General features: G+C 43.4%; 1 protein-coding gene across 4 annotated transcripts in view; it reads left to right on the plus strand.

Moving 5' to 3' along the window:
* The window catches only part of herc2 (HECT and RLD domain containing E3 ubiquitin protein ligase 2), a 57806-nt gene that overhangs the window by 18776 nt on the left and 22044 nt on the right, over positions 1 to 16986 (plus strand). For 3 of the 4 annotated variants that reach the window (XM_039810362.1, XM_039810363.1, XM_039810364.1), the window contains 36 exons: positions 112 to 288; positions 394 to 497; positions 580 to 730; positions 847 to 1061; positions 1174 to 1306; positions 1537 to 1664; positions 1837 to 2032; positions 2129 to 2262; positions 2563 to 2739; positions 2903 to 3039; positions 3284 to 3435; positions 3662 to 3853; positions 3946 to 4133; positions 4252 to 4444; positions 4541 to 4723; positions 4822 to 5006; positions 5190 to 5337; positions 5425 to 5621; positions 5739 to 5969; positions 6101 to 6239; positions 6530 to 6676; positions 7242 to 7384; positions 7491 to 7758; positions 7939 to 8081; positions 8208 to 8306; positions 8402 to 8570; positions 8706 to 8831; positions 9119 to 9227; positions 9309 to 9448; positions 12984 to 13174; positions 13288 to 13393; positions 13579 to 13670; positions 14337 to 14512; positions 15173 to 15284; positions 16739 to 16820; positions 16903 to 16986. The exon at positions 16903 to 16986 is cut by the window's right edge and continues 151 nt beyond it. In XM_039810362.1, the coding sequence (XP_039666296.1) occupies positions 112 to 288; positions 394 to 497; positions 580 to 730; positions 847 to 1061; positions 1174 to 1306; positions 1537 to 1664; positions 1837 to 2032; positions 2129 to 2262; positions 2563 to 2739; positions 2903 to 3039; positions 3284 to 3435; positions 3662 to 3853; positions 3946 to 4133; positions 4252 to 4444; positions 4541 to 4723; positions 4822 to 5006; positions 5190 to 5337; positions 5425 to 5621; positions 5739 to 5969; positions 6101 to 6239; positions 6530 to 6676; positions 7242 to 7384; positions 7491 to 7758; positions 7939 to 8081; positions 8208 to 8306; positions 8402 to 8570; positions 8706 to 8831; positions 9119 to 9227; positions 9309 to 9448; positions 12984 to 13174; positions 13288 to 13393; positions 13579 to 13670; positions 14337 to 14512; positions 15173 to 15284; positions 16739 to 16820; positions 16903 to 16986 (5547 nt within the window). The remainder of the gene's footprint in view (positions 1 to 111; positions 289 to 393; positions 498 to 579; positions 731 to 846; positions 1062 to 1173; positions 1307 to 1536; positions 1665 to 1836; positions 2033 to 2128; positions 2263 to 2562; positions 2740 to 2902; positions 3040 to 3283; positions 3436 to 3661; positions 3854 to 3945; positions 4134 to 4251; positions 4445 to 4540; positions 4724 to 4821; positions 5007 to 5189; positions 5338 to 5424; positions 5622 to 5738; positions 5970 to 6100; positions 6240 to 6529; positions 6677 to 7241; positions 7385 to 7490; positions 7759 to 7938; positions 8082 to 8207; positions 8307 to 8401; positions 8571 to 8705; positions 8832 to 9118; positions 9228 to 9308; positions 9449 to 12983; positions 13175 to 13287; positions 13394 to 13578; positions 13671 to 14336; positions 14513 to 15172; positions 15285 to 16738; positions 16821 to 16902) is intronic. The other variant, XM_039810366.1, reaches the window with a different exon arrangement.

Raw genomic sequence — 16986 nt, forward strand, 5'->3', positions numbered from 1 at the left:
TACCAATTCTGTCTTACAATGTCACTGATGTGAACTTATAAGAATCCTAAACTTGAGGTAAAGATTAGAAGATGGTTTAGAATGTAACTAGCTCTTTTTCTGCTGTGGCAGGATCCTTCTTCACAGGACAAAGTTCCAAGAACAATGAGGAGGTTTCCCTCATTCGCAAGGCTGACCTAGAGAACCACAACAAAGATGGCGGTTTCTGGACAGTCATTGACGGAAAGGTCTATGACATCAAGGACTTCCAGGCTCAGTCCCAGTCACTAGCAGGAAACAGTGTCCTAGGTGAGGTTAATAATAATAAATATATTTTTGGAATGAAATGTGACATAATTAGTCAGAATGAATTAGAGACACAAAGTAACAGTAACAAAGTATCTCTTTTTACAGCCCAGTTTGCAGGAGAGGACCCAGTGGTTGCTTTGGAAGCTGCTCTGCAGTTTGAGGACACCAGGGAGTCAATGCAGGCCTTCTGTGTTGGCCAGTATATGGAGGTATCAATCGACATTTTCTGACTTCATTCCATTCTTAATAATTGGTCCCAGTCCTTGATATTTGATGTTTTATCATTGACAGCCTAACCAGGAGACAGTCACCACTCCAGACCTCAGCAGTCTCTCCTCCCCACTTATTGACACAGAGAGGAATCTGGGGCTACTGCTGGGACTCCACGCCTCCTACCTGGCCAAGAGCACCCCCCTGTCCCCCATGGAGATTGAATGTGCCAGTGGGTTCAATGAGTTTTAAAGCTACTTGGTTTGAAAATCAAGATGTGTCTTTCACAAGCTCTGCGTTATAGTTGGCTTCAATTTTAACATCAATTTTTTTTCTCTTCTTGCACAGAATGGCTCCAGTCCTCTATATTCTCTGGGGGCCTGCAGACCAGTCAGATCCACTATAACTACAATGAAGAAAAGGATGAAGACCACTGCAGCTCCCTGGGTACAACCACTCCAGACAAAGCCAAACTCTATTCTCGAAGAATAACCCTCAGCGACCACGCACAGCCTTTCCTGCAGGCTATTGCGGACAACAACACTCAGGACCACACTGTGAAGGTGCAGGCAACAACAATGACTCAAGACCGAACAGAATAGCTAGACTGTATCCATGAAGCTGAAGGATGTAGTCATGCTTTCATCTTTTTGTTGTTTTGTCGTTAAATTATAGGACTTCCTATGCCAAATAGAGCGTTGCTGTAAGCAGTACCATCTTATTACACCCATCACCTTCCCTCCGGAACACCCCGTGGAGGAAGTTGGCCGCCTGCTGCTCTGCTGCCTGCTCAAACATCAAGACCTCGGTAACCTAGCAACTGGTCTCAGACAGGCTGTTTGAGGAGGGATTGAGAGCTAATTTTGGCTCACTTTGACTTTTGAAATGTTTTTTTTATTGTTATCAGTTATGTAAAGATGCATTTAAATCTCTTCCTTTCTGCACTTTCACAATCTCCCAACACTTTTATATCTTATCATCATTAATGATTTGCACTTGTAGTACAGCAATTTAGTGTAACCTCTCTTCCTGTCACAGGTCACATTGCTCTTTCACTTGTCAGTCAATGTGCCTTGGGTGTGGACCAAGGGAAACAGAGGTCCCTCCCTAAATCTGTGATTGACGTGTGCCGCATGGTCTACCAGGCAAAGTGTTCTTTAATCAAGGTATGATTACTGCTTGTAGCTTGTGTACTGTAATAGATAGACATCATGATAACAAAAGACTTGTATTAATTCCTCAGTGCAGAATGTTGTGCAAGTAATTTGTGACACAAAGAACAAAGAGAGAGGGAATGGGGCTTTTAATTAAGTGTTTTCTTTGTCCCACTTATTTTAGACCCATCAGGAACAAGGTCGCTCTTACAAGGAGGTGTGTGCCCCTGTCATCGAGCGTCTGCGTTTCCTGTTTAATGAGCTGCGTCCAGCTGTAAGCAACGACCTGTCTATAGTGTCCAAACTGAAGCTGCTGAGCTCTCAGCCCCGCTGGAGGAGGATCGCCCAGAAACTCATCAGGGACCGCAGGAAAAAAAGAGGTGGCCTATTTAAAAACCTACTACAAAGTGACAGGGTTTCATTTTCTTCACATACAACCTATTTCTGAATTTTAATGCATTCTTTATATTTTTTAGTGCCTAAGAAGTCAGAGTCTTCTGACATAGAAGAGCCAAAGCTGGAGAATGAAGGGACCAATGAAGAGGAACAAAATGTCCATATCAGCCCCACACCTGCTGACAGGAAATCATCCACTAGCAAGACATCCAAGGTACCTTAATGGGACTTAATTATTGGAATATTTCACATAATAAAAAAATTGATAAGTTCCATAGATGCTTTTTTAAAAAATCAATTTAACAATATACTGTAAATACATGAGGCCTCATTGGAATGCAGACTGGTATTGAATCTTTTGTCAGAAAATGCTAAAAATGAATAACCTTGTTGCTTGAGACACAGTATAACAAGTATAGTATATTGTATATATTTTGATAGGTTAGTTTGCAGACAACACAATGACTGTGGTTGTCCAGTTTGACATTGCTATATTGTTTTTATTACTTTACAGCAGGACAAGTGGCATCCGCTTCTTAACACTGTGGCCAATGTCCAAAGGTACCGGTGGCTGAAACACAGTGTTCAGGGTATCTTTTCTCAGTCCAGCCTTATGGCCACCATAGTGGAGTTTGCACTGAAAGAGGAGCCTCTGGATGTAGAGAAGATGAGGAAATGTCTTCTCAAACAGGTGATTGTTAACAACAGATCATCACTGGTTTCATAAGTAGCCATGGTGATAAAGTAGAAAGCAAATAAAGGGAAAGCAAGATGTGTATAATTCACGCTGAACTTGTAAAGAGATAAAAAAAAATTAAAAAAACCATGGGAGTTAACTCTGTTTTTTATTATAGCTGGAGAGGGCTGAGGTGAGACTCGAGGGCATCGACACCATGCTGAAGTTGGCCTCCAAAAGCTTCCTGTTGCCGTCTGTGCAGTATGCAATGCTCTGTGGCTGGCAAAGGGTCATACCTGAAGGGACCAACATTGGGTAAGTCGACCGTTTTAGATCTATGGTAAAAGGAAAAAAAGTCATTAAAAAAACTTCCCTGAATCTTGTCGAGTGAATTGATATCTTAATTGGTGCATTCAAATATGATCATTCAGTGGACATCATGCAATCAGTTTCTGTGATTTAGTGTAACTGCTAAAGCAAAAAAATACAAAATGTAATCATGGCATCTGTTTTAGCCACAGGGTACCAAGCCTTCTAACCTTTCAAATATCCCTTTCAGAGAGCCCCTGTCTGACTGCCTGAAGGATGTGGATCTGATCCCTCCCTTCAACCGCATGCTCTTGGAGGTGACCTTTGGCAAGTTGTATTCCTGGGCCATCCAGAATGTTCGCAACATCCTGCTTGAGGCCAGCGCCCGCTTCAAAGAGCTCGGTGAGTGGCGTGATTGTATGTCTGGTTCATCTCAGAAAAATAAACTGACAGGCAGTGGAACGTATATCTGTGGGGATTCATACATGCACAGGTAGCCAAAACTTTTGGAAGTCCTAGACAAGAAATGAGAGGGATGTTTACCCAGAGTTGTGGTTATGCTGTAACATATGTTCTAATGTTCAGACCTGTTATACACACAAACTAATTTGCCTGTTCTTGTAACCAGGTGTGCAGCCGGTTCCCTTGCAGACCATCACCAATGAGAACCCAGCGGGACCAAGTCTTGGCACCATTCCGCAAGCCCGCTTTCTTCTGGCCATGATACACATGCTGTCCCTGAAACACGGGTCCAACAGCCTCAGTCTCTTACTAAATTCTGGCATATTGGCGCTCACACAGAGTATACTCAGACTCATAGGTGAGTACTGTCCAGTAAAATGCATACATGCTACCCAGAATGGAAGTACACCTGTACAGTGTTTGATGTCTCTTCTATTGTTGTATTTCCAGGGCCCAGCACAGACAGCAGTGAGGAGGACCTTAGTTTATGTGCACACGGAGGCTCAGCCACAGTACTGGAGGAGTCCAGAAAGGAGGCTGCCCCCACCCCCCTCCCTGCCTCAGGCCCTGAGCTGGCTGCCATGATGAAGATAGGCACCAGGGTAATGAGGGGAGTCGACTGGAAATGGGGAGATCAGGTACCTGAATCCATTTCACAGACTTGTTAGTTGATGGATTACTGCTTTGTAATTACCAACTAAACATACAAATAGAAGCCTGGTGTTTAGTATTTGACCCTGTGTATTGTCTGTCCAGGACGGCCCAGCACCAGGTCTAGGTCGGGTCATTGGGGAGCTGGGCGAGGATGGCTGGATCAGGGTTCAATGGGATACTAGCAGCACCAACTCCTACAGAATGGGCAAAGAGGGCAAATATGACCTTAAGTTGGCAGAACCCCCACCAGCTGCCCAGCCCCCGACTGAGGACTCTGACACAGAGGATGACACGGGTCAGTTCACAATACTGCCTCAGTACAAATCACTTGGCTACAAGCAAAGGTTGAGGCTCAAATAATAACATTTACAATGTCCTCTCTTCATTACAGAAGTGGAGCTGATGGAGAAGAGCAGCCACCCGACAGCTATGATGCTAAACAGCACAGTCAACCTGCTGAAGACACTGTCTCTAACAGCTGGGATCTATGCAGAGGTGTTACAAACAGATGCTACACGGACCCTCTGTGGGCTACTGAGGATGCTTGTGGAGAGTGGAGCTAATGATAAGTCAGGTAGCTGAACCGTCATGTTGATAAAGAGCATTTATATATTTTTACATGACACGTTGTTGGCTGTTATCTTTTTCTAAAAGACCCATCTTTGTTGTCAGGGTGTCACTCCCACCGGCTGGTCTCTCGGGAGCAGCACAGGAGCTGGTCTACGCTGGGCTTCATACGCAGCATTGCTCTCATGCCCCAAATGTGCAGCACGCTCAGCACCTCTGCATGGATTAGCCTGCTGATCCGAATTGTTGAGGGACACCAGTCCTTCAATGCCATCACTCTGCAGAGACAGGTGGGATAATTACTATCATGTGTTAGATGTGCTGCTAGGAAAGTATGTTATTAGGTAGAACCTCAGAGAAGTAGACTTGTGTATTGTTCTGCAAAGTTATTTCTCATTTGCCAAACATTTCTGGAATGCAACCAACTTTGTGAAAGTAACACTTGTCTTGTCTTGCTGTGTGTTTGTGTCCAGATCCTGGCACTACGTCTCCTGCAGGCAGTCTTGCCCTCATGGGACAAGACGGAGCGCTCTCAGGACATGAAGTTCCTGGTGGAGAAGTTGTTTAACTTTCTGGGAAGCCTACTAAGCACCTGCTCCTCAGACCTGCCACTTCTCAGAGGTACGGTCTTGAATCATACTCGAGCTCTCACTGAAAATGTGATGTTTATTTTTTACGTATTGTTAAATTGCTACTTCCTCTGCACAGAGGGTTCCCTGCGAAGGAGAAAGTCCCGCCCTCAGGCGTCTCTTACAGCCACTCACAGCAGCACACTGGCTGAGGAGATTGTTTCCGTTCTGCGCACTCTGCACTCTCTTGGCCAGTGGAACAGCATGATAAATGATTACATCAACACTCAGCTGAGCTCCATTGGAGATGTTATGGCAGGCTGTCAGTCTAAAGCAGTAAGAAAAAATTGCACTATTATGGTTTCAATTATTTTGTTTTTTAAAATGGTAACTTTCATTCTTGCTTAATTGATAAAAAATTGTGATTGGAAATGTCTCCCCTCTCTATTTCAGTGTTTCCTTGAGGAGTATTTTCCTGATTCTGATGGACCGAGAGTGGGCAGTCTGATGGCAGTGATGGCAGTCATTGGAGGAATTGATGGGCGTCTCAGGCTAGGAGGCCAAGTTATTCATGAGGAATATGGAGAGGGAACAGTCACTCGCATCACCCCAAAAGGACGCATCACTGTCCAATTTTATGAGATGAGGACTTGTAGGGTTTGCTTGCTCAGCCATCTCAAACCGGTATGGAAGGGTTTGGATTGACATATCTGTACATATAACCACATATATACCACATTAGCTCTCATTTTACTTTAAGTTCAATAGACCAATAAAATACTGATTTTCGTATTTGTTGCTGTCATTTTGCTCAGCTGCCTGCAGTATCCTTCAGTGTGCAGAACTTGCCCTTCACTGAGCCCATGCTTGCAGTTTGGGCCCAGCTGGTCAGCCTGGCTGGAAGCAAACTGGAGAAACAACACATGAAGAAGTCCCTCAGTCGAGGGCTTACAGGTACAGAAACCACAGAGAGGTGCAAAAACAAATGTTGTAGACTTGATTCATAAATGTAGATGTGACGCATAAACATATAAAATAAACAAATATTGACTGTATTTAAACACATTTCTGGTAAAGTGCCCTGGCAATACACATTAATTAATTGTATGATAAATAATACCATATCTGTTTTCCAGTAATTATCACGACGAAAGCTTTTAATCTGTAAGGGTTTGGTTGATTGTTCTAGTCTAGTTCTAAGGTCTAGTCCAGTGGATTTAATCAAACCTTAATTGTGTTTCCAGCTGACCAGGTGGACATCCATTTGCTGCGGTGCCAGCAGCTCAGGCTTTATATTTTAAAGGCGGGACGGGCCCTGCTCTCTCATCAGGACAAACTCAGGCAGATACTCTCCCAGGCGGCAGTTGTGGACATAGGACCCAACCCCAGTGGTAAGACCTCACCCAGTGAAAGGCTGTGTCTTTTAGTCTTCAAAGTTGGTTAGGACAGTTTTTATGGAAAACTATTGCTGCTTAGTCCAGTTCAGTGTTGTACAAATCCTATTTATGCCCTGTTTCCATAGGACTTCACATCCAGTTATATTTAACTGCATTTATTGTGTCATTTTGGTTTTGAATTGATTGGAGATTCATTGCAATTACAAAAAAAAAAAGAGTGCATAGAAAATGTGTCTGTACCTCACATATCAGAGCATTTTTATAAGATATAAATTATTATTTGGATGTGTGTGGGTGGACTGGGTGGACATTTGGTCATGTTTACACAATTAGTACAGTATTATTTTGATACAGAACAGCAGCTACTGTGTGGGAGTGCCTAATTAACCAATCTGCTTACCTCGCACACTTTGGAGATTTCCCTGAGACTGGGGTGTGGATGTAAACGGAGTTGTTCACAGAAGAAGTTTCAGGCACCATTTTGCTGTTATCTAGTTTTTCTGTTTGGGCTTTTTCATGACACCTCTCCATTTGTTTTATTTATTTTTTGTGTGTGCAGAGGACCCAGTGGTGTCATCTCCTGATGTGGGAGACTTGTCCCCTGAGGGTCCGCTGCCTCCATTGATCCTCCTGCAGCAGCTGCTGTCTGCTGCCACTCAGCCTTCCCCTATCAAAGCCATTTTTGACAGGCAAGAGATGGAGGTGAGTCACTTGGCCTCTCTCAGGTTCAGTGTTGTAATGTTGCACACAGTAGAGCTGGTGTATTTGGTTTGAGCTCAGCGTAATCTGTGTATCGCTGTGTATGTAGGCTGCAGCTCTGGCAGTGTGTCAGTACCTGGCTGTGGAATCCGCCCACCCGTCCTCTCCACTGTTTGAGGAGAGCAGCTCCAGTGAGGCCACCACGCCTGTCACCATACAACATGTCCGACCTCCCAAACAGAAGAAGCAGAAGACCTCCCCTGTACCTCCACTACCCATAGTCCTCCAGCTTATGGAGATGGGTTTCCCACGGAAAAACATTGAGTTTGCCTTGAAGTCGCTGTCTGGAACTACAGGCAGCGCCTCTGGTGTCCCAGGTATAATTTAATATGACACAAACTTGAATTTGTACATAGGAATACTTGTTTGCAAAACTTTCCATCACTTTTCTGTAGCTCTGTAGCTGTCACTGCCACAGCATGTCTTCTATATTTGTGTCACTATGTGATATAATATTGGAGATCTACTTTTCGAGAGTAATTGAGCATATGCATCAGGTGTTGAGGCTCTGGTGGGCTGGCTGCTGGACCATCCAGACGTTCACGTCACTGAGGTGTCAGATGCCGACACTGTGTCAGATGAATACTCTGATGAGGAGGTGCTAGAGGAGCTGGAGGAGGCCGAGCCGACATTCCCTGTGGTACATTACTTTCTCTTTTCAGTTCTGCCATACCCCACTCAATAATAGACTGGGTCACTTGTCACAGAGCCTGTCAAATTCTCCTCATGACATGATTAATGTAATATTGCCTGTGTGTAACATTAGCCTCCAGGTGCAGTGGTGACTGAAAGCCAGACATTTAAGAAGAGATCAGATTTCCAAAGCAACGATGATTACGCTGTGTATGTGAGAGAGAACATTCAGGTAAGAGCAGCAGCCTTTTATTTTATTTTTATTTTTTTTAAAGCTGCTTTAATGAAATGTGACACAAGTCTGACAGATCCCTGATTTCTCTGCAGGTGGGGATGATGGTGAAGTGCTGCAGAACGTACGAGGAAGTGTATGACGGAGATGTCGGCAAGGTGATCAAGCTGGACAGAGATGGGCTTCATGACTTAAATGTGCAGTGTGACTGGCAGCAAAAAGGAGGAACGTACTGGGTCCGCTACATCCACATCGAGCTACTTGGTAAGTTTATGTGATTTTAATGTGAGCTGATGCTTATAATGATAACGAGAAGTGAGTGCTTCGGGTAAAAAACTTTTTCTCTTCACCCTATGACAATTTCTATGGGGTCATTATTATTATTTATTTTTTCTTCAGGATTCCCACCTCAAAGTTCCCCCTCCCACATAAAGATTGGTGACAAAGTGAGGGTGAAACCCACAGTCACCACACCAAAGTACAAATGGGGCTCTGTCACTCACAGGAGCGTTGGGGTTGTGAAAGGTAAGACATTTTCTGTAGCCTTTAAAATTGTCTTCAAAAAAAAAAGTATCTTCAATTTTTGTTGTTTTGATTAACAGTTTTGTTTTTAAACAAAATACAAAACATACAATTTACAACATGAACACATCCCCTCCTATCCTTAACCCCCCCGAACTCGTCATCACATATTTCGTAGGACTTCAATTTTTGTTTTATTTATAATTTGAACAAACACCTCTATTAAAGATGCTGTTTGCTGAATCCACTGTTTTCTGTACTAAGAGAGCTACATGTTTTTTTGTTTTTAGCTTTCAGTGCCAATGGAAAGGATGTGATAGTAGACTTCCCTCAGCAGTCCCACTGGACTGGCTTGCTGTCTGAAATGGAACTGGTGCCCAGTGTTCACCCTGGAGTGAGGTATGGATATATTTAAGGTGTCTGTCTGCCCAATTAACTATGTATCTCAATATGTTCAAGTGCAACTTGTCTCGTCTGCAGGTGTGATGGCTGTCAGATGTTTCCCATAAACGGCCCCAGATTCAAATGCAGGAACTGTGACGACTTTGACTTCTGTGAAAACTGCTTCAAGACCCGCAAACACAACACCAGGCATTCCTTTGGCAGAATCAACGAGCCTGGTTGGTCACACATTCACCTACATAGTATATCAATCAATCAATCAAATTTATTTATAAAGCACTTTAAAAGCAGCCAACGTTGCACAAGGTGCTGTACAGAAAAAATTTAAAATAATTTTAAAACATTTACAACATCTACATTTAAAACAGTATCACAGTCAAAATAATTGCACAAAAATGTCAGCCTCTGCTGGGAAATGCCAAGGAAAAAAGGTGGGTTTTAAGAAGAGATTTAAAAGTAGACAGTGAAGAAGCCTGTCTAATAGGCAGAGGTAGCTCATTCCATATTTTTGGAGCTGCAAAAGCACGATCCCCTTTAAGTTTCCACTTTGTTTTAGGAACACTCAGGCGCAGTTGATCAGCTGACCTGAGTGAGCGTGTCGGAGTGTAAGGGTGAAGCAAGTCGGACAAGTATGATGGGGCAAGACCATTTAAGGATTTAAATACAAGCAAATTAATTTTAAATTGGATCCTAAAATATACAGGGAGCCAGTGGAGTGAAGCTAAAACAGGAGTAATGTGCTCATATTTACGTGCTCCCGTTAAGAGACGCGCCGCAGTATTTTGTACCATCTGAAGACGAGCAACTGAAGCGGCACTGGTGCCTACATATAGGGAGTTACAATAATCCAACCTAGTGGTCACAAAGGCGTGTATTACTGTCTCAAAGTGCTGCCTAGTAAGAATTGGCTTTATAACTGCCGTAATTGGAAAAAGCCTGCTTTAACCACCGCCCCAATCTGTTTGTCCATCTTAATATCTGAGTCAATTTTAATCCCTAGATTGGTAACTGTTAGCTTGACATATTGAGCCAAGGGACCCAGATTGACAGGAGGGGTCCCAGTGTGGACACCAAAAACCATCACTTCTGTTTTAGTTTCATTAAAACTTAAAAAGTTAGAAGCCATCCAGGCCTTTATGTGGAGCAGTGGTCTTAGAGAGTTGCTCTTTTTAAGTGGCACATAGATTTGGCTGTCGTCAGCATAGCAGTGGAATGGAATGCCATGCTTCCTAAGTATTGAACCAAGCGGGAGCAGATAGAGAGAGAAAAGAAGAGGGCCTAAAACAGAGCCCTGTGGGACCCCACATGAGTGAGGAGCAGAGGAGGACACAGTCACCACAGCTGACACAGAAAGTGCGGCCTTCCAAATAGGACCTGAACCAGCTGAGAGCTACACCCTTGATTCCCACCCACTGCTCCAAACGTGAGATCAGGATTTCATGGTCCACCGTGTCAAATGCAGTAGTTAGATCAAGAAGCACCAAAACAACACAGTCACCAGAGTCAGTAGCTAGAAATATATCATTAAATACTCTTAAAAGAGCAGTTTCTGTGCTGTGCAGAGTTTTAAAACCGGATTGGAAGACTTCAAGAATGTTGTGTTCTTCCAAAAAGGCCATTAGTTGACTGTAAACCAGCTTTTCCAGTATTTTAGATATGAAAGGTAGTTTTGATATAGGCCTGAAATTGGCTAGATCTGCAGGGTCGAGTCCAGGTTTTTTAATTAAAGGTTGGACTACTGCATGTTTAAAATCTCCAGTGACCACGCCTGAGGAAAGGCTACTATTGACAACTGCAAGAACAGATGGACATCTAGTAGGGAAAACATCCTTAAAAAGTCGAGGAGGGACAATGTCACTTGGAGAACCTGAAGGCTTCATGTGGCCAACAATCTGCTGTAGTGCAAACTGAGTAACAGGTTCAAACTTCCCAAAGACAGCAGAACAGACAACCGAAATGGAATAATCATTAGTAGAAGGTGTCATTTTTGCCCTAATAGAAGTGACCTTCTCAGTAAAAAAAATGAAGAAATTGTTCACACACAGCATGAGAGGCGTCGGCACAGGCAATTTGCTGTACGTTAAGAACAGAATCAATAGTTTTGAACAACATACGATGGTTGTTGGAGTTAGACAGAATAATATCAGACAAATATTTCCTTTTAGCTTCTTTTAAAATTGTCTGATAATGATGCCAGCAATCTCGTACTATTTGAAACGACACATTCAGCTTCTTCCATTTGCGCTCAGCATTACGGCAGTCACGTCTTATAGCACGAACTGTGTCATTTAGCCAGGGCTCTGCTTTTGCTTTAGGCTGCCTACTCTTCAATGGAGCTACCCTGTCTATAACCAATTGAGAAGTGGACTTAAGCCATAAGCTGAGCTCTTCTGGATCATCACAAATAGTCTGGTATGGCACTATTCTGACTGAAGACAGATGAAAACTGAGCAGCAGTGGAAGGGTTAATTATCCGACAACGCCTAGCAGCAGCGCAAGGTTTAAATGTGTTAAAAGCAATTACAGACTCAAATAATACAGGCATGTGGTCAGAGAATACTGCATCGCAGATCTCTAAGTTAATAACAGGCAAACCAAAGGATAGGACAAGATCAAGTGTGTGCCCGTGTTCATGTGTGGGGCCAGACACATATTGCACAAGGTTAAAAGAGTCAGTAAGATATAAGAAGTCTTTTGCCATTGGCTTATCAGGACAACACACATGGATATTAAAATCCCCAACAAGTCATTTATAAAATCCTTATTATATTTGGGAGGCCGATAGACCACTGCACACAGCACTTTGTGAGAGCAGCCCAGCTCGAATAAGCTGAGTTCAAAGCTTGTGTGCACGGATTCAAGCAATAGTTGTTTACATTTATAGTTATTCTTGTACACAGTTGCTATTCCTCCTCCTCGACCCGATATCCGTGGGGAGTTAAAATAACAACAATCATGCGGCAATAATTCAGAGAAAGCACTGGACTCACCAACAGTCATCCACGTCTCTGTTATAAAAAAGAAATCCAATCCATGGGAAGTGAAGAAGTCATTCAGAATAAAAGTTTTTTTCGCTAGCGATCTAGCGTTAACCAGGCCGAACCTGGCAGGGTGCGGCGAGTCGGCGGCGTTGACTGCCCTGGGAACCCGACACAGAGGCCGCAGGTTTCGAAAATTCACCCCGCGCCCACGGGGACGAGGAGAGCAGGGGCCGCGAGGCTCTAACACCCCGACCAGACCCACAGTAGGTAGGCCTACCAACCAGGAATCGGCAGGGGCAGGGTCCCACAATCGCCTCAAGGTGGGGGGGCGACAGACCACACAGTATTCTGTCCAGGAAGTCATGTCGAGGCGGGCCTTCATCCTCACCAGCCGTCCGCTGCGTTTACCCCTACGGCGGTAGAGTTTCAGCCGGGGAAGTGGAGCTGTGGGCCGGCACAGGTAGGCTGGGATCCCTGATAGAAGCGGCGGCAGATTTTTATATCCATAATCTGACTTTACTAGGTCTTTGGCAGAGAGTTGAATATCCATTAGTGCCTGGCGATCATACACCAGCAGAGGGTGAACATTTTGCGCAACAAGTGACAAAAACAGCATAAACAAACACACACACAGCGGTGACAGACGGCAGGCCGCAAACACTGGCGCCATCATGGACCACGATATAAAAAGGACTCAAGGTGATTGTATTGTATATGTTATGTTTTTGTGTGCAACAACAGGCTTACCATTGTTTATTTCCCCTACAATTAGGCCAGTCTCCAGCATTCTGCGGCCGCTCAGGAAAACAGCTCAAGAAGCATCACAGCAGCCAGCGCGGGATGCTTATTGACGACTGGTCCCGTGCTGTCAAGAGCCTCAATGTCTCATCCTCCGTAAACCAGGCCTCGCGCCTCATTGACTGCAGTGATCAGTGTTGGCAGTCCTCCGGCTCGCAGGGAAAGGCACGAGATTGAATTGCATACTCCAATAAGCTGCATGAGAGTCTATTTAGTTTAGCTTTATTAAAGTGTAATGCATCACCTCCTGACACAATTTGGCTTTCTTTCCTCCACAGCACTGGATTCGTCTCGAGCTCTTCCCAGACGTTCTGGTGCACAGGCTGAAGATGACTGTGGATCCAGCGGACAGCAGCTACATGCCCTCACTAGTGGTGGTGTCAGGCGAGTTGATTTTATGTCGTTCTTTTAAAAGTTTACCAACATGGGTGTATTTTTGCCTCTTAGTTTGCATTTGTAATCTACTGTTTGCTCTTCAAATAGTTCCTCTTGCATTAACAACATGGTGTTCTTGACATGTTTAAGTTTTGATCATCATAAGTAATGTTTTTATTTTTCTTAATATACAGGTGGAAGCTCTTTGAACAACTTGATTGAGCTGAAGTCAATTAACATCAATCCTACAGACACCACTGTCCCTCTCCTGAGTGACTGTACTGAGGTTAGTTCGCTAACCCGTATTTGCCAATGGGAGCGTCTGTGCTGCGTTCTGGTTTTGTTCGTCCTCTGCCACACGCCATACCACACCAGGAGCCTCTCAGAAGCTAAGCGTCTTGCTGCCCCACTCGCAGATTTTATTGTCTCTACAAGTACTTGAAAGAACAATCACTTGTTTATTAGCTAGTATCTACCTTCCACTTCAAGCACTCCTGCAATTAAACTCCATGCCTTCTCTTTTCTGGCATTGTCCTGATAAAAAAGGATCTGTGATGTGGTATAATGTTAATATCTTGTATTTTTTTTCCATCTCCAAGATGAATCTCTTGTAGTCCATGGTGTTGTAGAGGAGACATATACGATATTGGGGGGTGTCTTTTGGTAAATTGACTGGATGCTCTCGCTGTTCCACTTCTTGCTCTCGCCCCCACTCCTTGGGTGAAAAATAGACCTGGCACGTATCTTTAGCGGAGCAGCTCCATGCACACTTCTGGGACGCGCCTGGTGGAATATCAAACATTGACTTGCATGGCCATGATTGCTCGCCTAGACACGCCTAGTGGAATATAGTGGTCTGACCTAATAATTGACATCAACTTGACTATCTAATCATTGTTTATTACCCTAAAGATTGGGGTTGTAATAACTTCAATGGTGTCTTTCCCCCCAGTATCACAGATACATCGAGATTGCAATCAAGCAGTGCCGCAGCTCTGGTATAGACTGCAAGATTCACGGGCTTGGCATTGTTGGACGCATCAGAGCCGAGGATGAAGACCTGGCCACAGTCCCTTTCCTGGCATCTGACAATGAAGAAGAGGATGATGACAAAACTGCCACTGGGAGGTATGGCAGGCCAAGGAATAAATGTTTCAGTGCTAGATTGTCAAACGCATGAAGGAATAAGTGTGGTTGTAGATGTTTTTCTCATCTTTAGCAAGCATGAGAAATCTGGCAGGGGGTTCTACTGATGCAGGGCAATCAATTTGATAAGTGAACCCCTAAATTGAGGATGTAGAGCATGTGTCTGCTGACATAGCTTAATAGATGTTGATGTATATATGCCCACAGGTGCATGTCTTCATGCCATTATGAAAGCTTACCATGGTTGGGGACCATTAAGAAACATTAAGAGTTTTCCCTACCATTATAAGACTTGGCACCACCTAAGCCGAATGAATGTAAAATCAATGTGGGCATAAGAACTAACTAAATTACTTTTTTAGCTCAGATCTAATGATTGTAGGTCCATTGTGGACTTCTTTAGCAAGTTTTGTTTTTACAACATTTTAGACACAGTTATTGTAATAATAATAGTCCATAATGATATGAAATTGCATTTTATTTATTTATTTACTGAGTGTGTTTAATCCATTTCCCGTAGTGAAAATTAACTATACAGCAAGGTTAACTTGAACATGGCTGTTTAAAAAAATAATATTTAAAAAACTTAACAATCAAAATAAGAACGTTTTTTTTTGTTTTTGTTTTTTTTTTGTCCTTTAGTCTTGCTCGGAAGAAGTCATCAGGGTTGGAGTCTGCAGCCACCATCAGGACCAAAGTGTTTGTCTGGGGGCTGAATGACAAGGACCAGTTGGGAGGACTCAAGGGTTCTAAGGTGCAGCTTGTGTATATTTAACCCAACATTAGCCAATTGCTAAACTAGCCTATGGTTTACATGCCTCAAATCCTCTCCATAAATTGCTAACTAAGTTAGTCTGAGCTGTACACTAGAGTCCGGATCGGGCCGAATTTTTCTGTCCGAGGCCGGCCCGTGTACGACATGCATTAAGAAATTTGCGTCCGAGCCCGACACAGTTAAAATCAAATTTTTTTTCCCTCATACTAATGACACATGTAGGCTACATTTGTGGAAAGCTTTTATTAAGCAACTGTAGGAAGGCATTTGGAAATGTCAACAGATGAGCGCATCAGCGCACAAGGGGCAACAAGCGCACGTTAATCAGCTGTTAACATATTCAATGGGTTAACCTTTCCTGATCGCTTCGTTTCCGACCGTGATCAGAAAACCAGGAGAAACTGGTTACCTCCAGGGCCGACTTTATAACATGAATAACCACTAACTCTGCTCCGGTTGCATGATCTACAACACGCATGCTTCCTCTTTCTCTAGGCTATCTCTCTTCTGCCCACTTAACCTCACACACTCACTCGCACACACGCACTGAGCTCTCTTAAAAGGAGCTGCAGCATCATTTTACAACAAATGCCTTATCGCGCTGATGTGACCGAGCCCGACCCCGACCATAATTTCTAAATATCTGTCCGAACCCGGCCCGGCCCGTCGGGTCCCGTATCCATGTCTTACTGTACACAACACCCATATTATGAATTGAAAAGTGTTTTTCTAGTCATTATATTGATCACTACTTTCTCCAAACAGTGATGGAAGCAGTATTCAGATAGTATAGCAATAATGTGCTGTAAAAATACTCTTATTACAAGTAAAAGACCTCCAATTTTTACTTGTGTAAGAGTATAAAGGTATTAGTGGCAAAATGCACTTTAAGTATCAAAAGTAAAAGTATTTTATGCAGCAGAATAGCCCCTTTTAGAGTGGTATATTATTTTACATTATTAGATTATTATCACTGCTGAATTGACATATAAGGATTTTGATGTTATAGCTGGTCAAGGTGGAGGTCATTTTAACTATGTAACCTAGTGCGGTAGTTTATAACAATGTGTCTTTATAAGATGACTATAATGTTTTGAATGTAAAATTCAAATCATTCACCTTCAAGTGACAAGTAACTATAGCTGTTAATTTAGTGGAGTAAAAAAGTACAATATTTCCCTTTTTTAAATACGGTATTATGCTTTGGAACTTTCCACCAGTGAACCCAGTGTATCAGATCTGAAACACAGGCCAATGCTGTGTCTTGTAATTATGTAGCAATGTGTGCTTGCTGTTTGATAAGCCACATTTGAGGATGTGACACTGTAGAAAATGTACAGCAGAGGGGACCAGACACATCCTTTGGGTGAGCGTGTGGGAGTAGCTCAGCAGCTGCTGCATTCTCTAATCAATTTTGTTTGTGTCCCTCACAGATCAAGGTGCCCTCCTTCTCTGAAACTCTCTCTGCACTCAATGTGGTACAAGTGGCCGGTGGGTCCAAAAGCCTCTTTGCAGGTGGGTGATAAATGTTTTTGGAGTTTATGTTCTCCTATAACATGCACATATGGTGTATCTAACCATTGTGTCACTGTTGCAGTGACGGTCGAGGGGAAGATTTATGCGTGTGGAGAGGCCACTAACGGCAGGTTAGGCCTGGGCCTGTCCAGTGGGACCATCCCTA

Source organism: Perca fluviatilis, chromosome 9 (assembly GCF_010015445.1).
Source record: "Perca fluviatilis chromosome 9, GENO_Pfluv_1.0, whole genome shotgun sequence".
Classification (NCBI taxonomy): domain Eukaryota; kingdom Metazoa; phylum Chordata; class Actinopteri; order Perciformes; family Percidae; genus Perca; species Perca fluviatilis.